Raw genomic sequence first — 10145 nt, 5'->3', positions numbered from 1 at the left:
ATACATCATGATCGTTATTATGACTATAAAGTGATTTAATGTGACACATGCCTGGATTCCCATTGGGGTACCATGAATAATCTGTTTTTAAGTGAAAATTAGAGCACGTAAGATTAAAGGGGAGCTAGGTAATGCTAGCAATCTACCTCCAGGTACGTGTACTATAGCATAGCAATGCAATGAGCATTAGACAGAAGTCATAAATTGCCTTTGGCTAGTCACCAGCCAACTGGGAATCAGATTCAATCAATGGGTAGGTTGGGTACTAGAAAAATGTTTACACATCTTTGGTATACTTAAAATTATTAAAATAAGGCATCAGAGAAACATCAACATTCCAGACCATGAATCACTTCATGTTATCTTCAAAGATTTATTGGTTACTATATTTTCTTTTCGTAAACATCCCTTAGGACTGTATAAACTTTGCATTGCAACAATTAGACTGAAAAAAGTAAACTATAGACTAAATCAATGTAACTAATTGAGCACATCAAGTCTGACTAGAAACAACTCCAGATAAAAAGTAAATGCCGATTTCTCACTATTATTGTATTCTGACTAGAAACAACTCCAGATAAAAAATAAATGCTGATTTCTCACTATTACTGTATTAACTTAATAATTTCATCTCCACTGTAATCTTCTTAAAGTGTATGAACCTCCTGAATTTAGTTTGTGTGATAAATAGCTCTTAAGTAAACATAAGTTAATAACCACAAAGTTTTACATATCTCATGTTTGAAATTCTGCCATTTTGCAGGAATTGAATTTTCTTACTTAAACTAACATTTAGAAGTAAAACTTTGTTTCATAAAACATGCAGAGATATATTAATATTTCTGCTTAAAATAATGTCTTTATGACACAAAAACTTGTTAATCATATAGGTACCAGCAACTGCAATATGATTGAGTGAGGTTTCTCAAAAACAGATCATTAGGACCACATAATGATCCCATTCTAAGCCACTCAAAAAATACTATAAAATTAATCATAAAAGAAACTCCTACCTACTATACAGCCCTTATATTTGGCATAAATATGCATGCACAATTACACTTTAAAAACTATTTCCATAGAAAAATATGTAATAAACTAGAAACTAAAAGAAATGTCAGTGACTGATACAGAATTGATCACAACCATACTTATATGTATGCACAATTACATGAAAATGACTGCCCATTTCATAAAAGAGAGAGAGAGAGTTCTTTTCAATCTCCTCTGCCTGTGCTATTTCTGACTGAAATCTCACTAGGTCTCCGTTGTCATCAATCCATTTTTTCCATGATTTCCTGGGCCTTCCTATAGGTCTCCTTGCTACTTCCACACCTACTGCTTCATCTCCTTCTCATCAATTCTCCAAACCATCTCAATTTTTATCACTATATGCTGGAAAATGATCAAAATTGGAAACATGAAACACATCAAAAACTAAATATTAAACTAAGGTACAATTACATCAAATAAAAATATAATACAATAAAAAAAATTAATATAAAACAACCTACCCTACGGATGGCAACAATTGCATTAAGGAAAATTATACCTGTAGCACAAAATACACAGACAAAAGCAAAAGTAAGGTAAAAATGCAAATTTACAACATATCTACCCATCACTTCACCAAAAATAAAAATATAATAATATACATATATATAAATTAAAAAATAATAATAAAAATAAAATAAAGAAGCAAATTGCAGAATAATTACTGTTTTTCATAAGCGAATACATAGCTCTAACCAAAAATAAACTGAAACCTACCTGTGTTAAATATTAAATAGCATATCTCGATGCACTCCACAATGGTAAACAGTTTAAGGAGAAACCAGAGAGGAAAAAAAATTACAAATTAGGAACTGTATTTCCTTTTTTCCTCTCTGGTTTCCCTTTGTTTTCCTTGTGGAGTACATCCAAATATTTTATCTTTGTGATTGAGAAGAATACAACTGGATTAAACCATGAACTTCAATTTCTATGTAAAACAAATTACATAAAGTTTACTTTGACACAATAACTAGTGCCTTATTAATGAGTACTAGGAATCCACAGTGTTCATACTAGATAAAATATATATTCTGAGTCTTCTCTAGTCCTTCTAAACTAATCTTGTTTTATTCTATTTATTATTATTATCATTACTGTATTACTATTATCATTCTAAATGTGAACACATTAAAATTTACAGCACCACATTCACTCTTGTGAGATATGCTCTTTGTTCATTTGAGAGTAAATAGCTTTTACACTCAAGTCTACCAATACAGTACATAATAAAGCAAGGAATAAAAAATGCTAATTGTTCAGATACACATACTATAAGCAAAACTTAAATAACTATTCTAGGATACAACATCCATTACATCCATTCCCATTAAAAACTACAATCTAATAAGCATCACAAATAGCATATTTCATATGATATTCAAACTGTGTAAATTAAGTGTTACTATTTCAGTTTATGGAACTTTCTTGTTTGTGATTTGGACCAAAAATTATAACATGGCTTACAGGTGAGTCCTTCGATTTGAGCCCATGCATCGACTACTAACGAATGACGTAAGTGCTAAACAATTAATCCATTTCATAAATCCATATCCATTTCAAGTTCTTCCATAACTTGGTCTGTGAAGTCTGTAGGATTCTTTTTATATTGAAACGCTGCATTTATGGCATCTTTGAAAAGCTGTAACGAAGAAATTGATTTGAAAATGTTTAAATATTCTTTATTATCAGGCAATGGTAATATTAATAAATATGATATAAAATATACAAACAAAAACACTGTTTATTTATAAGCCCTTAAGTCCCGAGCCTGGTTTTGGCACAGTGTAATGCAAAGCATAGCAAACAAGCTCAAGATACAGTATACACGTGGAGACAATATTTTTGACATACAGCACCAAATCCAGTATTGCATCTATGAGCGTTAGCTATTAGCATCCCAAATGTGAGTGAGAGACTCATCATTTAAAAATTATAACCAGATGTTTATAGTTTCTAAAAAGCCAGATGACTAATATCATTGGCAACTGACTGAAGGTAAGATATGAAATAAAAGATATTAACCAACCAAGGGGTTCAGGGACAATATGTACAGTTTTCTTGCATAATGTGGCCCTTGAACATTTCATGGACATTTAGCATCAAGGCTCTTAGAACAGAAGTGTATACACTTACCTTCACCACATTAGTTCCATTGGAAGCAGATACATAGTACATGGGTATATTATTCTTTTCTGGAAAGGCAAAACTCTTGCCTGCTATTTCTTCATTTTCTGTAAGAGAAAATAAATGTAATACAGGAACTCTACAGATCCAGTCAAGCAATTTTTATGTTTTTACTTTAGTGTTTCCTACAATAAGGAAAAAGGCAAAAATAAGAATTTTGAAATAATTATAGAAAACTAATGCCTTACTATAGTTCATTACTTTATGATTTAAAAAAAGAAATATAAATAATTAAATTTATAAGCCATACTATTCAAATGACAATATTTATTTTTTCTTCCCAATGACAGCATTTACCTCCCAACAGCACCACTCTTTCAGAGCTTATACTTGTCCTCATTCAAAGACACACCAGTATTGGCCAAATTTGCTGAAGTGTATAAAAGTCAGTCTAACTACAAGGCAGCCTGAATGGAATCCATGAAAACTGACTCCAAGGCCCCAGCGTTGGTGGGAAAGAAACCAATCCCTTAAACCAGAAGCCTATCCAGGAGAAGCTGTTCACCAGCCTGCAGACTGACTAGTCAACCTCATGGTCGTCAGGCATGTAAAACCTCCATCAATGCACCAGAGAGCTCTCTGGTTCAGAAATCAGACTCCTCAAGCAAGCATTAACCAGGGAAGTCTGGACAACAGTCTAACCTCAGGAACACATACTGGGTTATGCTTGATGGACAAGATTGGGCTCATACTGGCTGCTTTGAGCACCTTTCAGTTCATTAAGCTCATGAATGAAGCCAATGATCTCCATTAAGTGTCTCCAACTCAACCAGGCAAGGGCTCCAAGAGCACAGAACCCTCTGGTCCTTGCAGAAACCTAGCGGGTTATGAAGGACCCCTCTGCAAAAGCACAGAGAAGAAATGCATCCACTTACAACAGTGACTGCATGCAGAATTCTGATGTCACACCCTCAACCAACAGCTTTTGGTACTGAACAAGCATGGTTGCACAGGAGAAGAACTAGCTTTGTGAATGGCGGGTCAGAGGAGCAGCCACAAGTACTATGATGCATACGGAGTAAACAAGCACGGTACACAAATGACCACAGGAGTCAAACATGCCAATCCTGATACCATTCAAAGGGAATGATCATACACATACCCGTAGAGCTCACAAACCTGCTCCTACAAAAGTAATTTTGAGAAGCAGTGACTTCCTGTCAGGCCTCCAGAGAGGAATGGCACTTACAGGAAGAACCTGGGATGGCTCTTATCTCCTGAAAATCCCAAGCAGGTGATGGGTCACAAGTATGCTTTTGTGCACTGCATCATCAACCCCTTGCCTACAACAAAGGGTTACCCATTTATTTTGTTTTAACTGCCAATGCTGGAAGGTACTGAAGTTCATTTTTAATTTACTTATTAATTCTACTTTTTATTAATGACATAGTATCTATGTCTCTGCTTTTTTAGATTAATTCTATGAAAATATGTGCTCATTCTGAATAATAATTTGCTCAAGCTAAATAGCAAACATAATATCTACTACCATTTACACCAAATCAACACAACATATGTATAAGTGGCATTATTTTCCATATTCACAGTGAAAGCACACAGAGAAAAAATACATACCATCTATCTTGTTTACTGCACAGAAACAAGGAATCTCTGGTCGATGCTGCCTCAATTCCTTGTACCAGTTAGGAAGATTCTTGTAAGTAACTTTTCGGGTGCCATCAAATACTAAAATAGCTGCATGGGCCTGGAAGAGGAATTCATTCTTAAGATAATTCTAAATCCATATAGAATACCATTCATTCATGCATGTTTTAATCAATATAAATTGCAATACAGTACACCAACTTAATGAAAATTATGTTTTTAAAACACAGGAGTTTTTCCAATTAACCCCATTGATAATATATACCCACATCAGTTTTCCAGAAGTATGTATTCATATAAAAGATGAGGGTTTGCATCACCATAAGAACAAAGTGTCATTTATAAGAATGTATATATTATCATGGATACTAACTTGGTGGTAGTAAGAAGGGTGCATTGTCTGGAATCTTTCCTGTCCAGCTGTATCCCAAAAGTCTGAAAAAATTAAAGGAAATAAAATTACAATTTCTTCTACTACATTGTAACAAAAAAGAAGTAAGTATAAGAGATACACCAGTTTCTTGATATAAATATTTTTTTCTTCATAATATACTGTAAATAATTCCACACCACCAGCTGGAATCAGTCTCTGAAACTTGGTAAAAGGGTAGTTAACTGGAGGTAAATATGAAATTTGTTTGAGTAAATTATTTTTACTGAACATTTTGCTGGAACAGTAATGACATAATAAAGTAAAAATTGAAGAATATTTCAAAATTTATATGCAATTATCACAGCAACCTACTTGGACCAAGTTCAAAGTTACTGTTGTGCTAAAGATACAACACATCACTACCAAGAGGGGTCCTCAGCTTTAGATAATAATTTTGGGACTAATACTTGTACTATTAGCACATACAGAATGAGTTAATTTCATAGTCTTACCATAACAAAGAGTTTGAACAACTGTTGTGATACCAACCTACCAAGATATCCTTGTCTTCAAGTTTTGTGCGATACCTGTGCAACGTTAATGCAAAAGTTGACAGCTGCTGATGCTGGTATCCATCCATAAGGAACCTTTCAACAAGCCTGGAAAGTATAAGAATAAGGTGAAAAATATTTCAACATCCACACCAGTTTTAGGAACTTTTGGAATAGGAAATAGTACCTAATTAAAATGATCATTTTAAAAAACATAAAACTAGTTTTTCACATAAACTCATTAATTATATATTTGCTCTTTCATATGAAAGATATCCAAGTCACACTCACTTATACTGATTGATCAATTCATTTATAGACTTTTGGCTTACATGCCATGCACTGGGGCATCTAAGGCCATTCAGAGCTGAAACGGAAATTGCCAGTGAAAAGGTCTGAAAGGCGCAATTGTTACAAGAGGGTGGACAGTAAGATGGAAGAAAGAGAATATGAATGGAGGTACAGTAAAATGAATAAAAAGGGGTTGCAGCTGGGGGCCGTTGGGACGCTGCAAATAACCGTGAGTAATGCCTACATTGTGCTGCATGAGGTGCACTGGCAGCACTACCTCACTAAGGAGACTTATACTGATCAAGATTGAGAAGCTCTAATTGCCTATCCATGGCCACTTTCTTTGGTGGCCCAACCAACTCTGATGTGCTGAGGAAAAATCTTAAGGCAAAAGCCAAAGCATGCTGAAGAGTCTATACCAAAGCAGGTACCAAGAAAAAGGATTTTCATTTGAATTCCCTGAAGCTATAACCTATAATTAATGGAAAAGACTCATACAGTAGTTGCAAGAGCCCAAGTGACCCGGATGAAAGACACACTTCTTGCAGGAAATATCATTGCAAAAAAACAAAACTGGCTACACTAGCACCAAGGGCATATAGTGTACAAGCTCCCTCCACATTCTTACCCTTCATTATTCACAGTTCTTGTTCAAAAATCATTACAAACAAAAACACACAAAACCACACATTCAATGAAACAGATGAGAGAAGTATCAACATCATGGTCAGTTGTAAAACAGCAAGACATACCTATTACCTAAGCCGATATAAAAAAAAAAAAAAAAAAAAAAAAAAAAAAAAAAAAAAAAAAAAAAAAAAAAAAAAAAAAAAAAAAAAAAAAAAAAAAAAAAGTACTGGCTTTCATCTTGTTACCAAGCTTCAATGACTGTTTCTGGCTTGAGCTGAGAAACACTCCAATACAAAAATGAAAGCTCTATATCCAGAGAATAAGTAAGAACAGGATTTTTTTTTTTTTTTTTTTTTTTTTGCATTTCAAATGATTCTGACTGTAATTAGGGTAAACAACCGCGGACGATGCGTCATCATTGCGCTGGCCAGGCCTTATTCGCTCGATATTTAATTGGTGAAACAAAAATACAATTACAACTTTAAGCATACCATTCAAAAGATTGAAGTTTCGTCAACATAATGTGATATATGAAAGCCCCATACGAACTAAAATAACCATTTGAGCTCTTCGTAAAATATATTTTCAAGGCAGTTTTGAAATCCAATATGGCGGCAATCGTGTGGCTGGCCGGTCTAACCGCAGACAATACACCATCTTTCCCAGCCCTCCCAGCGCTCATTTAAACAATGTTAGCATATATATGTAACATTTATTGATCTTATTCAAGATTGCAGTTGTAATTAGCCCAATAAAACAACATTTTGTTGCCTATATTAGTGAAAGTATGAAACTTTTTATTCCAGGGGTCATGGTGTGAACTGAATTCATTTTTACCTTGTAATCGGTGTTTTATCCTGACTGCCATCACAACTGAAACTCCACAGTGCTTATTTGATTGTAATTATACACATTTTGGTCTTAATTCACTCCACATTGCACTTGAACCACGTTGCTGTTCCTGGTTCCTAAGCACTCACTCCACAAACACAGTTACGAACAGCAGACAACTACACTCTTTATGAGGTGCAAAGCTTTATTCCCTTAATTGTTTACTTTACTCATTATTTAGTTTAACTTTACTTCAAAATGTTTATTTAATTCATGTCTACTATCCCTTTTTTGCAACTAAATTAACCCCGAAAAATTACAGTGAAGTACGAGCAGACGACGGCAAAAAGACTTATCGTTGCCAATCTAGTGGAGCTTCACACATACGCCAATGCATTTACAAACTGTTTCCATGAATTCTAGTTGTCATAGTAATGCAGTAATGATAAAATTGCTGTTATATGTATATATACTACAAATAAATATGCTAATTTCACTTATTTCCCCAGTTTTGTGTAAGTCTTATACCCAGTTTGGAGGGTAAACACATACCAATTGACAACACTGATAAACAATTGAAGAGCGCAAAACGCTGCAAATAATGCTGTAGTCCCCTTGAATATGTATGAATAAGTGCTGGTTAGAGGTCGGGTCTACGATTGTTGTGATGAAAGTGCCCCAGCGTCTATGGGTACAAGTGGTGTGCGGATTTAGCACAGGAAATGGGAAGTTTGTTGACACAAGTGACTCCGCAAACATCGAGATGGCGCCAATCTTTGAAATATTTGGAGTTGTAAATAAAAACTTCGAAACCGTTTTGGGGTAGTGTGCACTAAGTTGGCCACTTTTCATTACCCTCTGTTTAAATCTTCAAAATAGGGCCTTAATTTCTAACTTTGGAGAAAATACTTAGCTACTTCGAAAGGAGAGTAGAGGTCTTGAGCTCCTGTTATCACCACCAACAACTCATGAATGACGACCATCTCCGGTGTCAGGACGTGTTAAAGTACTTTTTCGCAGGGTGGCCAAAACCGTGGTAGTCGGTGAGTTGGCCAGTCCACTCGGTTGTTTACCCTATTTTGTGTCAAACATGATATTGTTAAGATACAATAAAGTTTGTTCATACTTACCTGGCAGATATATATACTATAGCTGTATTCTCTGAAGTCCGACAGAATTTCTAAAACTTACGACACACGTAGTGGGAGTTAGGGTGGTTAGTACCCATTCCCGCCGCTGGGAGGCGGGTATCAGGAACCATTCCCATTTTCTATCAGATTTCTATCTCCACTGTCTCCTGAGGGGAGGTGGGTGGTACTAAAACATATATATCTGCCAGGTAAGTATGAACAAACTTTATTGTATCTTAACAATATCATTTTGTTCATGAAACTTACCTGTCAGATATATATATACGTAGCTGAATCCCACCTTTGGCGGTGGGAGAGACAGAAAAAGGATTTTAGAAAACATATAAATGTATATGATTGACATCTTGGTTCCTTACCTGTTAGCATAGCTGAACTTCGTGGATTAACTGTCACCCAAGCCTGCTTCTGCTTCACTAGAGTTACCAACAAGGTAGTGACCTGTGTAGTTGGTGCGCTCTAGATGATCTGTCAACGGGGACGGGACCACAATGTGACTAGACATGACCATACTTCTGAGGGCAACGAGGCAAAAACCACCACCTAAGTTAGCCTAACAACAAACTCCCATATACCAAAGGCTAAAGGAAGGGGACGACTGTACTAGGCAGCCGACCCTACAACCGATAACATACAAATATTAAAAACTCACCTACCCTTTTCTATGGGAAAGGATGAGTGCTACCTCCTGCCCCCAAAATAGTGTCTGCGGCGACGTATGGTCCGAGAGAGTAACAGCTTTCATAGGTCGTTCTCACCTCCCGTAGGTAGTGCGAGGCGAACACTGAGTACTCCTCCAAAAAGTAGCACTTAAAATGTCTTTAAGAGCCATGTTTTTTCTGAAAGGCTATTGAGGTCGAAATAGCCCTTACTTCGTGCGCGTTAACTTTTAGTATCTTCAAGTCGCTGTCTTTGCAAGAAGCGTGCGCCTCTTTAATGGTGTTTCTTAAAAAGAATGCCAGTGCATTCTTGGACATGGGCATGTTTGGTCTCTTGACCGAACACCATAAGTTCTCCGCAGAACCTCGGCAATCCTTCGTTCTACGAATATACTCTCTAAGAGCCCTAACAGGACACAGGACTCTTTCTGGCTCTTGACCAATGATCTCTGCCATACCCTTGATCTCAAATGTTCTAGGCCACGGATTGGAAGGGTTTTGGGTTCGTTTTTTGGCCAGAAACGCATACTCAAAGAGCAGACTGCATTATGCCCTTTGAAACCGACGTGTTTGCTGATAGCCTGTATTTCGCTAACTCTCTTCGCCGTCGCCAGAGCAGTTAGGAATACAGTTTTCTTCGTCAAATCTCGTAGAGACGAAGAGGAAAGAGGTTCAAAGCGATTTGACATTAAATATTTGAGGACCACATCCAGGTTCCACGAAGGTAGCTTCGGTAGTGGTACCTTGGTCGTCTCGAAAGATCTCAATAGATCATGGAGATCCTTGTTGTTAGCGAGGTCAAGACCCCTATGGCGAAAAA

The 10145-nt window shown here is 36.1% G+C and overlaps 1 protein-coding gene across 1 annotated transcript; it reads right to left on the bottom strand.

Moving 5' to 3' along the window:
• Positions 1-498: 498 nt before the first annotated feature.
• On the bottom strand, positions 499-5873 carry LOC135208822 (rab-like protein 2A). The gene is made up of 5 exons (XM_064241384.1): positions 5765-5873; positions 5216-5277; positions 4813-4942; positions 3187-3284; positions 499-2692 (listed from the first exon to the last, which is right to left on the bottom strand). The coding sequence occupies exons 1-5, from the start codon at positions 5853-5855 to the stop codon at positions 2591-2593; spliced, it is 483 nt and encodes a 160-aa protein (XP_064097454.1). The 5' UTR covers positions 5856-5873; the 3' UTR covers positions 499-2590.
• Between the last annotated feature and the right edge of the window lie 4272 nt (positions 5874-10145).

This window comes from Macrobrachium nipponense, chromosome 35 (assembly GCF_015104395.2).
Source record: "Macrobrachium nipponense isolate FS-2020 chromosome 35, ASM1510439v2, whole genome shotgun sequence".
NCBI lineage: Eukaryota > Metazoa > Arthropoda > Malacostraca > Decapoda > Palaemonidae > Macrobrachium > Macrobrachium nipponense.
Note: the sequence above shows the minus strand (reverse complement) of the source record. Positions and strands in the feature narration are given on the sequence as shown.

Coding starts and splice junctions, on each gene's coding strand:
- LOC135208822 (XM_064241384.1), bottom strand. CDS start 5,855: ATGGATGGATACCAGCATCAGCAGCTGTCAACTTTTGCATTAACGTTG. Junction 5,278..5,764: donor AGACAAGGATATCTTGGTAG/GTTGGTATCACA, acceptor TAATTTTTTCAG/ACTTTTGGGATACAGCTGGA. Junction 4,943..5,215: donor ACCCTTCTTACTACCACCAA/GTTAGTATCCAT, acceptor TTCCTCTTCCAG/GCCCATGCAGCTATTTTAGT.